Source organism: Geotrypetes seraphini, chromosome 16, assembly GCF_902459505.1.
Source record: "Geotrypetes seraphini chromosome 16, aGeoSer1.1, whole genome shotgun sequence".
Classification (NCBI taxonomy): domain Eukaryota; kingdom Metazoa; phylum Chordata; class Amphibia; order Gymnophiona; family Dermophiidae; genus Geotrypetes; species Geotrypetes seraphini.
Genome location: NC_047099.1, coordinates 45,663,615 through 45,679,105, shown reverse-complemented (window position 1 = coordinate 45,679,105; position 15,491 = coordinate 45,663,615). Strand labels below are relative to the sequence as shown.

The 15,491-nt window shown below is 44.3% G+C and overlaps 1 protein-coding gene across 6 annotated transcripts in view; it reads left to right on the top strand.

The window, feature by feature from the left end:
• The window catches only part of TNFSF9 (TNF superfamily member 9), a 106,794-nt gene that overhangs the window by 55,925 nt on the left and 35,378 nt on the right, over nt 1–15,491 (top strand). For 5 of the 6 annotated variants that reach the window (XR_004537217.1, XM_033923816.1, XM_033923813.1 and 2 more), the window contains 7 exons: nt 10,607–10,730; nt 11,607–11,649; nt 12,149–12,220; nt 13,906–13,948; nt 14,572–14,618; nt 14,899–15,019; nt 15,240–15,336. Coding sequence is in view for 5 of the 6 variants with exons in the window: in XM_033923816.1 (XP_033779707.1) it covers nt 10,607–10,730; nt 11,607–11,649; nt 12,149–12,220; nt 13,906–13,948; nt 14,572–14,618; nt 14,899–15,019; nt 15,240–15,336 (547 nt within the window). In the remaining variant the exon portion in view is untranslated. The remainder of the gene's footprint in view (nt 1–10,606; nt 10,731–11,606; nt 11,650–12,148; nt 12,221–13,905; nt 13,949–14,571; nt 14,619–14,898; nt 15,020–15,239; nt 15,337–15,491) is intronic. The other variant, XM_033923818.1, reaches the window with a different exon arrangement.

The following is a 15,491-nucleotide window of genomic DNA, read 5'->3' as shown; positions in this document are numbered from 1 at the left end:
GGTAGAATCTATTTGCAGAGAGGTTTCCTGTCCCTCCAGTCATAGGTGTTAGTTCTGTGGGTGCTTGCGAAGCCCCGATATTGAGTAATTTGTGATGTGTTTCATTGTGAAAAGCTGTCTCCTCTTAATGCAGACAGACACCTCTAATTAACCCTCGGACTCTGGTATTCATAAGAACATAAGAAATTGCCCCCGCTGAGTCAGACCAGAGGTCCATCTTGCTCAGCGGTCCGCTCCCGCCGTGGCCCATCAGGCCTAGTGCCTGAACAGTGGTCCCTGATTAATTTTATAATTTTACCTCTAATCCCATCCCTATAATCTGGATTTCCAGCTGCCCAGAGGCACTTTTCCAGTTCCAGCAGTGGGATTTATTTTGGCTGAGGATACAGGACAATCTGTAGTGGAAATTAGCTGTGCTTTTTACTCTTTAGTCCTTGTTAATGTAGACCTGGGGAGAGCCACTTCTTATTCCGTTGATTTTGGGATTCTAACAGGTACTTGTGACCCTTCGTTCTGCCCTAGGATAAGGATTCTCTTGTCGCAGTATCGGAGTCAGCTGTGTGTGTGTGGGGGGGGGGGTTTCTGGTCTTTTCTTATGGAGATTGGATGAGAGGGGTCCAGAATTGTCTGGCCACCTGCAGGAAAGAGACCCCCCTTCCTTAATGAGTTCAGAGTCTGCATCCCCCCCATGCAGCAGTGAAAGAGAGGGGCTGAAGCAGGAAGATGAAGCCCATAGGAGACTGTAAAAAACATGGGGAGAGACCGTGCTAATCCTCCACCCTCTGAGAAAAGCAAACAGGACTTCTGGAAACTCTCCCAAGCCTGCAATTTCCTCCCCAGATGGACACTTGTGTGTACTGTATAGAGCAGGGTGGGCAACCTTTGTACCCAGAGGCCGCACACACAAAATTAAGAAATGCACCAACAAAACTCAATATGATGAACATGAATTATTTCGGCACGCTGGAAGTGGCGTGAAGCCGCTGGAGAAAAGCCAGAGAGGCTTCGTCGTACAGAACATGAATTATTGCCAGGATGTTTTTCCAAACAGTTATTCCTTCAGCAGTTCCACTGCCAACAAAATTCTGGTTTGACGGGTTGCAGGTTGCCCTTCCTTGTTGAATTAGAACAAGTGTAGTTACTTACCTGTAATGTGAGTTCTCTGTGGACATTGGTTGGAGCTCTGTCGGGGACTGACGCACCCTGGTTTTCCCTTCTTATGTGCTGTCTTTTCTTTAGATTAAATACCCTATGGATGTGACAAAGGCTGCAGACATAGTAATAAAGTAACATAGTAGATGACGGCAGATAAAGACCCGAATGGTCCATCCAGTCTGCCCAACCCGACTCAATTTAAATTTTTTAATTTTTTCTTCCTAGCTATTTCTGGGCAACAATCCAAAGCTCTACCCTGCACTGTGCTTGGGTTCCAACTGCCGAAATCTCCATCAAGACCCACTCCATCCCATCTACACCCTCCCAGCCATTGAAGCCCTCCCCTGCCCATCCTCCACCAAACGACCATATACAGACACAGACCGTGCAAGTCTGCCCAGAACTGGCCTTAGTTCAATATTTAATATTATTTTCTGATTCTAAATCCTCTGTGTTCATCCCACGCTTCTTTGAACTCAGTCACCGTTTTACTCTCCACCACCTCTCTCAGGAGCGCATTCCTGCCCGAATGCTGCCTTTTAAGGGGGGGGGAGGAAGGGGGCAAGATAAGGCCTTCAGGGTTTAATGAGAAGATTCACATTAGAGACTCATTCTTGCACAAATTATCATACCAAAGATTTGAAATTTAGCTATTTGTGGAAATTCATTATGTTACTAATTCTGCTTATAAACCTCATTTTTTTTGCATTAGGGACAAACGCCTGGTTCAGCTGCTGCCCTTTCTAGAAGGGGGTGGAGTGAAGGGCTTCACCCCAAATACTTGACACTTCTCGGGGAGCAACCAAAACAAAGGCGAGAACTGTGGAGTTGATGTTCTTGATAAATAGTTAAAATTTATTAATACATGTGATAAAATCCCCCAAAAGGGGCTATAAGTCTACCTGGAGGAAAAGTCCATAGTCTGTTATTGAGAAAGACATGGGGAAATCCCTGGATCGGTAGCATGGAATGTTGCTACTCTGGGGATTCCGGGATCTTTGAGATTCTGCCTGGAATCTTGAGACTCTTTGGGGTTCTAGAATCTTTTGTTACTCTTTGGGATTCTGGAATGTTGCTACTCTGGGGATTCCGGGATCTTTGAGATTCTGCCTGGAATATTGATACTCTTTGGGGTTCTAGAATCTTTTGTTACTCTTTGGGATTCTGGAATGTTGCTACTCTGGGATTCCGGGATCTTTGAGATTCTGCCTGGAATCTTGATACTCTTTGGAGTTCTAGAATCTTTTGTTACTCTTTGGGATTCTGGAATGTTGCTACTATGGGGATTCCGGGATCTTTGAGATTCTGCCTGGAATCTTGATACTCTTTGGGGTTCTAGAATCTTTTGTTACTCTTTGGGATTCTGGAATGTTGCTACTCTGGGGATTCCGAAATCTTGCTGTTCTTTGAGATTCTGCCTGGAATAAAGCCCAGAAAAGTTTGGAGGGGCAGCGTTCACTGTTGAGTTTTGGGTCACTAGAATGGGACTTTGCAATTTTTTCACAATTCCCATGATTTCATGTTACTTAGCTAGTTTTTCAAATGTGTTTTTCTAGAAAATGAATATGAGAACATAAGAGTTGCCGTACTGAGACAGACCGAAGGTCCATCAAGCCCAGTATCCTGTTTCCAACTGTAGCCAACCCAGGTCCCAAGCACCTAGCTAGATCCCAAATAGGAAAACAGATTTTATGCTGCTTATCCTAGAAATAAGCAGTGGATTTCCCTAAGCCATCTCAAGAATGACTTCTCTTTTAGGAAATTATCCAAGCCTTTTTAAAACCCTGCTAAGCTAACTGATTTCACCAAATTTTCCAGCAACGAGTTCGAGTTTAATTACACATTGTGTGAATAAATATTTTCTCTGGTTTGTTTTAAATCTACTACTTAGCAGCTTCATCGCTTCATCCCCTAGTCCTACCTAGTATTTTTGGAAATAGTGAACAAGCGATTCACATCTACCCTTTCCACTCCACTCATTTTATATCACCCCTGAGCCATCTCTTCTCCAAGGTGAAGAGCCCTAGTCGCTTTAGCCTTTCCTCATAGGGAAGTTGTCCCGTCCCTTTTATCATTTTTTTCGCCCTTCTCTGAACCTTTTCTGAGATTTGTGTTTTTCAGTTTACGAATGCTGAGGAAGGTCAGATCTCTTTTCCATCAACGTCATTTTTCTGTCTTGGTCCAATCAATTATACTATCTCAGTTAGATTATTGTAATGCCATTTATCTCAGCATCACAAAGAACTGCCTTCAAAGGCTACAGTTGATTCAGAAAACCGCTGCATAGCTGACTTACGGAAAGAGTAAATTCGATCACGTGACTCCTTTGCTTTTGAGTCTCCATTGGCTCCCGGTTTATCTCAGAATTCAGTTTAAATGTTTATTATTTTTAAAATTTTATATGGTGTTTTTGTTCCGCTTGTTCCTCTTCTATGGAATACTTATAGATTTTCATATGCGAGAGGCACTCAGTGATTTAAACTTTCCCTCTCTTCTAGGAAAGGAATTCAAGGAGTTAAGAATTTTAGTATTTTTTCTGGCGTTTAAATTTCCCCAATTGTGGAATGAACTTCTAATTTTGAAGTGTCCCTGCTCCTTCCAATCTTTTCGTAAATCTTTAAAAACTTTTTTATTCGCTAAACATTTTGAAAACTAATTCTCTTGTATTTTAGCTTCTCTTTTAACTTATTGTTAACCGCGTTGATCTTCCTTTAGTTGAAGACCCGGTTTATAAGGTTAAGTTTTTAATGTTTTTTTTTTTTTTTCTTTGAATTGTAGTTCTACCGTTTGTTTGTTTTTTTACCTTATGTTCCTGTATGTCTGTCAGTTATAATTACTGTTTAAACATTTTTTAAACATAACCATTGTTTAAACTTTTTAAACATTATGTCAAACTATATGTTATTTTTTATATATTTTAACTCGCTTAGTAAAACCTAAATTAAGCGATCTATCAAATTAAAATAAACTTGAAACTTTAGATATGGCGACCAAACTCTACACAGTATTTGCGGTGCGGCTATACCATAGATCGATACAAGAGAATTATTGTTATTTTTTTATTATTATTTATTCATAAATTTTCAAATATAACAATCGAGTATAAACTTGTACAGAAAGCATGATTCAAGAAATATAGAAATTACATTCAGACATATGGATACAAGAGAATTATAACATTTTCATCCTTGTTTTTCATTCCTTTCCTGATAATTCCTATCACTCTATTTGCTTTCTTAGCCGCTGAGCTGAGGGTTTCAACGTATCCTCAACAATGACATCTAGATCCTTTTCCTGGGCAGTGACTCCTAACACAGAATCCAGCATCACCTATCTATAGCTCGGGTTTCTCTTTCCCACATGCATCACTTGCCATTTTGACACCCAATCTTCCTCTTGAAATTTTTCACAATCCTCTTGCGATTTAACAACTTTGTTTCGTCAGCAAATTGAATTATTTCGCTAGTTATTCCCATCTCTAGATCATTGATAAATACGTTAAAAAGCAGCGTTCCCAGCACAGACCGCTGGGGAACCCCACTTTTTACCCTTCTCCATTGAGAATATTGACCATAGGACATCACCTCCTATCCCATGACTCTCTCATTTCCTCCGAAGTCTTTCATTGAGCTACTTTGTCAAATGCCTTTTGAAAATCCAAATACACAACATCATCCGGTTCACCTTTATGCAGTTGTTCAAGATTTCTATTGAAAAATGTTTCTCAATTTTTAAAGATATAATTAGTCCATACCAGAGGTTGAAATTTGACAGGATTATGCTGTTGATTTCCCTTTTAAACAACCACTTTTGGAAATGGTTTTCTCTGTGGGGCACCTACTTTTCTATTTGCGTACATGAACCATTTCTCTAATATCGGAAAAGTGTCCGCAGGGTTGGAGTGGAGGAGGCATCACATGCTGTGTTTTGGGTACAAGATTAATTCTTGGCTCAGCAGAGGGTGAACTCACACAGGGGCTTATGTTCTCTTTCTCTCTCTCTCTCTCAACAGACAAATGAAAGAACAAGCCTCCCATTCCTTCCACCCCAGCAAATTATGCAGCCCCCAGGCTTCCCTTTTTAAACAAAGTCTCTCTGTAGGATCTTGTCTTTTTGTGATGTTAATTCCTTTGGAACAGATGGAGAGGTGACCTGCCTCTCTAGCTTCCCAGTGCCATGGAGATGGAGACTCTGCTTAGCAGGGGAAAGGGGGACAGAAGACCCATAAAAGCCCATTTTGACCCTGGGGAACTCTTCTTCTGGGGTGGCACTATGATGTTGCAGTGCATTTTAGCAAGATTGGCATCTCTTGATTCAGCCTTGAACTCTCTGGATCCCAAGCAGAGACTGGGGTATGGGAGCAACAGAAGGACATGCACTTAGGGAGTTCATGAGTAATGCTAGCTGTTGGGGGCAGGGTCTTCAGGTGGATCCCAAACCTTACTTGTAAGCCAAGGAATACCTGGATAAGATCTCGGTCTCTCAGATGCAATCCTGGGGCTTTTCTTAATACTTACACTGCTTGAGGAACCTTCTGGAGTTCACAGGGTGCCATAGGAACATAGTGAAAGGAGCTCAAAGTTCCTTCTAATCAAACTGGTGGCACCCAGTGCAACTGGGATAATTTCTGTATCTTTCTGCCACATGTTCTTGGTCTGTGACTGTATTGTGAAGGACTTGAGGATCTTAAGAACCTAAGAAATGCCATACTGGGACAGACCTCTGACCGAGCCTGTGTGCCGGTGCTTTTGAGCTTACTGGGCATGTGCAGGAGTCCCTACACCTAGAGCCCCTCCCCTCAGCTTGTCAATTTTGTCCCTAGCAATGAAAGGAATGAGAAGAGGGGATGGAGGGCAGGCAAGTGTGGCTGCATTTCCCTGTTGTCTACGGAGAACACCTGTTACAGGTAAAGAACTTTGCTTTCTCCGGAGACAAGCAGGGGATAGTCCCAAGCTTAACAAAGGATAAGGGTGGTGGAAAAAGTCACAATGCAAATAGGAAAAATACCATGGATAGGTCCATCGAGCCCAGTATCCCGTTTCCAACAGTGGCCAACCCAGGTCCCAAGTACCTGGCAGAAACCCAAAAAGTAGCAATATTCCAGAGCTGAGATTGTGATGTCATAATACCTCATTCTACCAATGCCTAAAAGCCAACCTCAGTAGTGATATCACAATGGCTTGTTTGTCCTATACTTAGCTCACATAAGAACATTGTAATGGTTTATGGACTTTTTCTTTTAGGAACTTATCCAAACCTTATTTTTTTTTTTTTAACCCTGCTAAGCTAACCACTTTTACCACATTCTCCGGCAACAAATTATAGAATTAAATTACAATTTATGGAAGAAATATTTTCTCCAGTTTGTTCAGATGTTTCACAGATTTAATACTTAGAAACTTTGGGGTTGATATTCACCTGGCAACGGTGAGTGATTTTTTTTTTTTTTTTTTTTATCCAGCACCGGTGTTATTCCCAGCAAACCCAGTATTGAATGTCTTGGGTTTTGTTATGCATTTAAATGTGATATTCAGCACTTAACTTGACTTTTATACAGTTCAACTTAGGAGGTTAAGTGTTTAATACAGTCACTTAACTGTACAAGTGCCGATTCCAGCTTCAAACCTCCCCCATAAATAGCCAGCTTTGATTTAGCAGCCTGTGGTGATATTCAGTACCATTAACTGGTTTAAGTTCCTCTGAATATCAGCAACTAGCTCTGATAAAGCAACTTTAACTGATCAGGAGTTGGTTAACCCTTTCAGGACCATAAGGATCGTAGGCCAATTTTTGTGGTTTTGACGACATTTTTATGGTAAAAAGGGCTTGCAGATGCCAAAAAATTGATTTTTTTTTGTGAAATATCATTATTTTTTTTTTAAAAAAATCAAACTTCTGGCTTATGGACAGTGTGGCAAGTGAATCTTCTCGTCAATCTGGCAACGACGCTAATGAATGAATGTCGGAACCAGTTTGTTTACATAAAGGCAGTATCCTATGGAATCCGTACATATCAAATTTAGAACTGTAGACTATCCCAATCAAAATTTATAGGATTTTAAAGTTATGGGACAAATATGTCCCTTGGTCCTGAAAGGGTTAAATCACTCTGAATATCAACTCTTTTCATTGGCCGCCCCCTAAGTTCTTGGGTTTTTGGAAAGAGTAGCCAAGCGATTCACGTCTACTGTTCCACTTAGTGGCATAGCGAGGGTATTTTAGAAACCTGCCCTGAGCCGGGTCTTTAGCCTGAAGAGTCCTGGTCACTTTAGCCTTTCCTCAGAGGGACTTTATCCTTTTTCTCACTCTTCTCTGTACCTTTCTTTTTTGAGATGCGCTTACTAAAATTGCACACAGGATTCCCAGTTATGCTCCTTTCATAATAATTGCATTGCATTTAAGAATTTATATTCTGCATATCCTACAATTCTATGCGGATTACAAATTGTTCAGGTACTCGAGCATTATTCCTTATCTGTCCCGGTGGGCTCCCATTCTATCTAATGTACAAGGAGCAGTGCAGGATTCGAACCCACAACCTCAGGGCTCTAACCACTGCACCACACATAATAATTTCTTACATTACATTTGCTGGTTGTTTGGAATACGCATTGGGGAGTTTTGTGGTTACACATAGGAAAGTGGAGGATTAAAAATTCAAATGAGGAAGACAAAAACATAAGTGTGGGTGTAATTTTTGCATTAAGCGGGCCAGTGGAGACTGGGAAGGGCAGGAAGGGGGATCCCGAAGAATTGTCAGAGTGAGACAGAAAGAGTTCAGTGTTAGCTGGCCAGGGAAAGCCCTTCGTAAGCTCACCTGGGGAGAGAGGCAGAGCAGATGAGTGGAACAGGGGCAGGGGGGTACAGCGGATGAGTGGGGGAAGGGATAGAGGGGGGAGGAGTGAGGCATGGGCAGGGAGCATTGAGTATGAGTTAGGGAGAGGGGCCAGATTGGACCTCACTTAGGAGTCCTTTGGGTTTGTAAAATTAGGCCCATAGAGGTTAAGGACTTAAGGTTTCTCTTCGTTCCTCCCCTGGATTCCTTTTCACTGTTTGAATGTGGAGTGAGAGGTGTTCTTCTGGGTCACTTAGCAGTGACTTCTAGCCTGCTGTCTCAGATCCTCATTCTCCTCCCCCTCCCCAGCTGAGATGCATTCAGGACCCCGTACTGAGAAGCACTTTTCAGCAAATAGTCGTGTTCACACTTTGTCAGGGGTTAGGAAGCCTCCTTTCTCATTCTGCCAGTGCACTGGGAGGTCCTTTCCTTGGCCTGCAGACCCCCCAGCTAGGTGGAAAATTGCTAATTTCAGGGCACTGGTAAGGTGACAGAATGGCCTGGCAGCGTGTGATCACTCTTCGACCTCCCACGCCTTTCCTTCTCCTTAGAAATTCCATATCAGTGGCTTATAGTGGAAGAGAGGCCCCATCCGAACCCCTATGAAATCTCAGGCAGTTCTGAAGGGATCCCGCAGGATTCCACACTTTCCATTGGCTTCATAAATGAATTGTTTGGAGAATACAAGAAGGAATGTCCCATGCTGGGTGGTCTTACAGTCACGTCAAAGTCTCCCATTAGGTCAGCGAAGGCCGGGGTAATCTGTTGCTTTAGTAGCAGGAGGCCAACGCTCCTTGCAAAGCTGATATCACATTCCCATTTCCATCAGGGTTGCTAGAAAAAAATTAATGGATTCAGTTTTCTACAAATTTGTGTCCTACTTTTGGCCAAACTTAGGAGCCTAAGCCCGTGATATTCGTCCCACAGCGTTGGCGTTTTTTAAAGACCCGAGTTAGTAACATAGTAGATGACGGCAGATAAAGACCCGAATGGTCCATCCAGTCTGCAGGCTGATTTGTGATCCCGCCCCTCTCGGGTACCAGCATTGAGTCACTGGCACTCGGTGGTTCCTGCAGCTTATCTGGGTGTCGCTGATGTACAGAGCAATACTTGAGACTTAATTGAACGCATTTTGTGGTCCTTCAGGTGCTGTCGGAGAGCCAGCACCGATGGTCTGGGTCTTCCACGATTCTGCTCATGGATCAGCCCAGCACTAGTGAGATCTTTCAACAATGGCCTCTCCAGATTTTCAGCCGCTAAAACTGCAGGGTTCACCGGACATCCGGCCTCTAAGTTTTCAGCTGAAAACTCATCTTAATTTAGGAACTTCTGAATTTAAATCTGCCATTCGTTTGCCTCAATTTTGAGCCTGGTGTTGAAATTCAATGAAAAGTGCCAAACATTTTCCCAACTACCTTTTGGGCTCTTACATTTAGGGGTTTATGCTGCTTATCCTAGGAATAAGCAGTGGGTTTCCCCAAACCATCTCAATAATGGCCTATGGACTTCTCTTTTAGGAAATTATCTAAAACTTTTTTAAACCCCGCTAAGCTAACTGATTTAACCACATTCTCCAGCAACAAATTCCAGAGTAAAGAAATATTTTCTCCAGTTTGTTTTAAATCTATTACTTAGGTAGCTTAATCGCATGTCCCCTAGTTCTGGTATTTTTGGAAAAAGTAAACAAGTGTTTCACCTCAACCCTTTCCACTCCACTCGGTATTATATATTTATTTAATTTATTTTCTATCCTGTTTTCCCCAAAGCGCTCAGAACAGGTTACAGGACCTTTATCATATCGCCCCTGAGCTGTCTCTTCTCCAAGCTAAAGATCCCTAGCTGCTTTAGCCTTTCCTCTTAGAGAAGTCGTCCCATCCCTTTTATCATTTTTGTTGCCCTTCTCTGTACCTATTCTAATTACGCTACATCTTTTTTTGAGATAAAGCGACCAGAATTGCACACTGTATTCGAGGAGCGCTCTCTGTGTACACTCTCTCGGCTCTGAAATTGTCTCACACGCTCTCTTTGCCCTGTGTCTATCTTTGTATCTTGCTTTCACAATCCTTATGGGTAGCAGGTGCTTTCTCACCCTTTCAATAAAGCAGGCTAATCGTCCGCAGTTGGGGGGAAAAGAAGAGCTGAATAGTTGGTTAACCAGACACTGACCCTTATTCTAGGCCAGATTTACCATGTCATTTCCCTTATTCTTTGCCTTTATGGAAAAGCTTCATAAATCAGGCCCTTGGGTAGGATTAGGGAAGTTTTGGGGTCATGACCTGAAGGGGGACTTGCCAGTGCTAATGATTGAGGGGAATCTAATGGTTCTGGACATCTTTTAAGCCAGGGCTAGACCATTTCTTTCCAGCCAGCCAGAAATGTTTGACGATCAGCCTAGATCTTAAATGTTTAGAAAGATCCAGCTATAAACCCCCCCCCCAAAAGAAATACAACAATAACCATTGCATTTCCAGTCTCTCCCAGCAGGAGGGGCTGTAGAGAATGGTGCAGGAGCACTGGCTTTGGGGGTACTCAAACGTCTGCATTTTGTCCTTCCTCATGAGCAGATGGTAACTGAACAGCGATTCACATCCAATGACTTCTATTCTTGATTTTCAGGAGATAAGAAGGTGAGCAGCTGTTCATCACTGTATTGCCCCCTCTGTAAACAGGAGCTCCAGCGTGGACACTTAAAAGAGCATCTGCAGTATGAACTCGATATTTTAATCCAGCTCTCAGACAGGTAAAAGAATCTCTCTTGATTTCTTCTTGGCATAGGAAGGGGTGTGTAGGGTGGGGACGGACCGCCCTGGTGGGGGTGCCCGCCTCCATGCTTGCACCCTCACTTTCCCGCCTCCTCCGTACCTATTTAAAACTTCACCAGCGTGAGCAACTGGCCTGGCTTCCTCTGAAATCACTTCCAGGTCGCAGGGCCAGGAAGTGACGTCAGAGAGAAAGCCGGAAAAGCTGCTCACTCTGGCGAAGATTTGAAAGGGCACGAGTGTGGCGGGGAAGGAGCGGGGGTGGGGCACCACCGCTATGCCGCTGGGTACTCCAGCCTGGCCACTCGTCACCTCCCTCAGGGCAGTCCTCAGAGTTACTGCCTGTATGAAGTAGAACATTATTCAGTGGCCTGGTACTGGACTTGTAGGCTAAATCCTGGGTGGTACCAGAGTGGGGTGTGGTAGTTCTGGTACTAGACCTCCAGGTTAAAATCTCCAGAACCGGGTCGATGCTGTCTATGTAGTGTAGCGGGAAAGGAGTGGCTCCGTGATACTGGCAAAATTTTCTAAGTGAGTGCCTGCCCTGTGGGGTCCAGAATGTGTCTTATTTCCGTTTTGTTTTGTTGATTTTTATTTCATGTGTGATTTTTATGATCTGCCCTGGATGTAGGTGTAATGCAAATGAATTGAATTGTGCTAATTTTCAGCTGCTTCCTGGATAAACTTGGTGTTGAGTTTACCTGCTGAATGAGTGACACCAGCAGCTGAATTGCCACTAAAACTGACCCCCAGTGCCAAAACCGGCTGAAAACCATCTTGGTTTTCAGGCCTGAGCACCTTTTGTCAGTTGACCCCTTAAGCGCTCAGAAATGGGTCATTTCTTTTTCTGTTTCCAGTGTGCTGGAGGTGCCGCAGGAGGATGAGGCTCTCTCAGGACAGGTAACGACTTGAGCGAGACTGGGCCTTGGAGAGGGAGCGAATGGCTGGCTTACTCTGCTTTCCTGAGCTCTAGTATGTGTTGACCCACTTTTCTTTTAAATAGGTTATGTTTCACCTAGAAATGCGCACAAACGTTTCCACGCCAAACATTTCCTGAGTCTGAAGTTATTCATAGTGACACTGAGGAGAGAGCCCCGTCTGTTAGGGTGGGGGAAAGGATGGTGCCCAACACCATCAGTTGGGGAGCTCTGACTTAGGAGAGACAGCCCAGTTGGAGGGGGTTCAATCTTGCACCTAGGAGAGACAGCTCAGACTTGGGGTGGTGGGGGGAGGTCTGGCAGTGGGAGAGAGGAGAGGGAGAATGCTCACACGGCATTGAAGTCCACCAGCAGTGTGAATCTTAGATGTTGTGGGTGATGATTTTGGGAAACTTTGAAGACACTTGTGAGATAATGTGTCTCTGAGGAAGAAAGTCATGCAGTCTTTTATCTCTCTGTAGTCTTCTGGCATGGAGAGAGAGGGCGCGGAGTCTCCCAGCAGCTCCCCTCGAGCCTCAGAGGACAGGCAGCAGGTGGGTACTGTGTGAAGAAGGTTGCTTTCCTCAGTTTCTCACTGGTGCAAACCTGCAGTACAGGTTCACATTATTAACATGGAGGGAGTCCTTCCTTAACAAGGAGCTTGCATACATTTCTGGGAGCAAGTGTAAAGTCTGGCCACCAGGGGGCACTGAGATTACAAAGACTGAAGATACGTCTTTGATGGTCCACAGGGCTCTAGGAAAAGTTACCCAGTGTGAGAGTCACTGCCTCCTCTCCAGCTTCTACATTTTTAAAAACATTGAAGTAGGTGTGCAGTATTCCAGGGTACAGGCGTGCTCAGAAAAGTATGACAAAGTCCTGACTACACCCCAACTTTTTCAGGTCTGAAAGGGGGAAGGGGTCACATACACAGAACAGCAGATACAACCCTAAAACAAAAGGGAGAGGGGGTCACCTACACAGAATGGCAGATCTAACCCTAAAAACAAAAAGGGGAGGGGTCACCTACACAGAATGGCAGATCTAACCCTAAAAACAAAAGGGGGAAGGAGTCACCTACACAGAACGGCAGATTCAACCCTAAAACAAAAGGGGGAGGGGGGTCACCTTCACAGAATGGCAGATCTAACCCTAAAAACAAAAGGGGGAGGGTGTCACCTACACAGAACGGCAGATACAACTCTAAAACAAAAGGGGGAGGGGTCACCTACACAGAATGGCAGATCTAACCCTAAAAACAAAAGGGGGAGGGGGTCACCTACACAGAAGGCAGATACAACCCTAAAACAAAAGGGGGAGAGGGTCATCTACACAGAATGGCAGATCTAACCCTAAAAACAAAAGGGGGAGGGGGTCACCTACACAGAAGGGCAGATACAACCCTAAAACAAAAGGGAGAAGGGGTCACCTACACAGAATGGCAGATCTAACCCTAAAAACAAAAGGGGGAGGGGTCACCTAAACAGAATGGCAGGTCTAACCCAAAAAATAAAAGGAGGAGGGGGTCACCTACACAGAATGGCAGATCTAACCCTAAAAACAAAAGGGGGAGGGAGTCACCTACACAGAATGGCAGATCTAACCCTAAAAACAAAAGGGGAAGGGGGTCTCCTACACAGAACGGCAGATACAACCCTAAAACAAAAGGGGGAAGGGGTCACCTACACAGAATGGCAGATCTAACCCTAAAAACAAAAGGGGGAGGAGGTCACCTACACAGAACAGCAGATACAACCCTAAAACAAAAGGGGGAGGGGGTCACCTACACAGAACGGCAGATACAACCCTAAAACAAAAGGGGGAGGGGGTCACCTACATAGAATGGCAGATCTAACCCTAAAAATAAAATGGGGAGGGGGTCACCTACACAGAACGGCAGATCTAACCCTAAAACAAAAGGGGGAAGGGGTCACCTACACAGAACAGCAGCTACAGGTCTGGTCAGCTGTCTGGGCAGACTGGCTGGGTCCTGCTGTTTTTTTCTGCCATCATTTGCTTTGTTACCATGCTAAAGTTGAAATTGAGAGGGTATGGATGGGAATTATTGGAGAAACATAGAAATATGATGGCAGGTAAAGGCCAAATGGCCCATCCACAGCATTCACTATCTCCTCCTCTCCCTGTCCCACAGAACATGAGACCATGACCTCACTTGTTGGAAGGAGCTGGTGTTGGTTGCTTTCCATCTCATTCTTTACTCTTGCTTTCTCCTTCACAGACATTTCTCCAGGTGAAATACAACAGAGAGACACGACTGGGAGGTAAGAGACACCTTCCAGCCACTCAGAATGGGGTAATGTGAGCTCTGACCACCCTCATTCCAATGTGTACGAGGAACAGATCAGGGCTAACAGAGGGACTGGTAGCACCTCATATTTTTCAGGTCAAGAATCCACTTTGTCAGATGTGTTTTATCTCGGCAAGTGCAGATCTAGAAGGTTCCACGAGCCTCCCATATCTTTTTTGCCCCTCTAGAAGTTTTTACCATGTATCTGCCTTGGGGGAGTGGTAGCTCCTGCTTGGGGATGGATTACAGTCACATTTGGGGGTGGAGGAAGAGAAGGTGGGGCATGGAGCTTTGCCTTCTGAAACTTATCTTGATCTGAGTTGTGTCGAGGTTAAAATTTGCTTCAGATTCAGGCCATGTGTGTAATCTGTCCTCACATGTTTTTATTTAATATATGGAGGGCTCAAAAGAGATTATTAGTCCTAAATGTTTGAGGAGTGACCCTGCAGTGGTGGGAGGAAATTTGTGTCGGAGCAGCCTAGAAGATGAGCAGGATTTCTGATCCTAAATGTCTTCCAAAAGCTGGTGGATATTCCTTGAGCCGGTAAGCTTCTGATGAGTCTCTTCTTCATGAGATCTTTCTCTTCTTCTCTACAGCCAGGGCTGGAAGATGTAAAAGGATGAAGTCTAACCTGGATGAACGGGTGAGTGATTGATTTATTGCAACTCTAGGTCTCACTCTCAGTCCTACTCTCTTGGCCCATTCTTCCCCAAGTGGCAGCGCATAGTTAACATTTTAAACAGAGATTGATAAAGATGAAGTCGGACTCCCACTGCTTTTGACCATAAAGATGAACTTGGAGTTGTGGGTTGGGGAACCTCAGTCTTGGGTTTCTCTCACATTAGAACTAAGAGCTCTGGCCAACTGATCAATTGAACTCTTATCAGCTCATGAAATACTTTCTCTCCCTTTCTGGAGTGCAGCTGGTGGTGCCTTTGCTCAGGGATCCTGAATTGGAGGAGGCAGAAGAAGAGCTTTCCGCAGGAGAGCACTGGGGAGAGTGTAATCACCAGTGTCCAAAGAAAAGCTCGGTGGAGATGAAAGGTGAGGTCATAGCCTGTGTGTGTGGAGAATGAGGAAGGAAGGTGAGAACTACACCTTAGAAATGGTGAAAGGGATCATACCAGAATGATTGGCGCATGAGGCCTTCTGCTTAATGTGAAATATTTTGCCTGGACCAGGAGGAAGGAAAGGTCACGTCAGCATTTGAGTGGGAAGGGCATATCTACAGTCTTCTTGCAATGTTCACTTTTTATCTATCCAGACTACAGACTATCCCCCCCCAGAAGTCTTTGGAGTCAGGAGAGTGACGTGGACATGGATTCCGAGGTGGAGGACCTTCCCTCCTTCGCTAAGCAAAAGTATCCTTGATGGTCTCTAGTTCTCATTGGCTGAATGCCCTCAGGGTGGGATTGAAACCATTTTTTACTGGTAACTGTGATAAGGGAGACCATGTTTGAGACAGCTAGAGAAGGAGTGAGAGGGAAGCGCTCTGTGTGTGTGAGAGAGAGGAAGG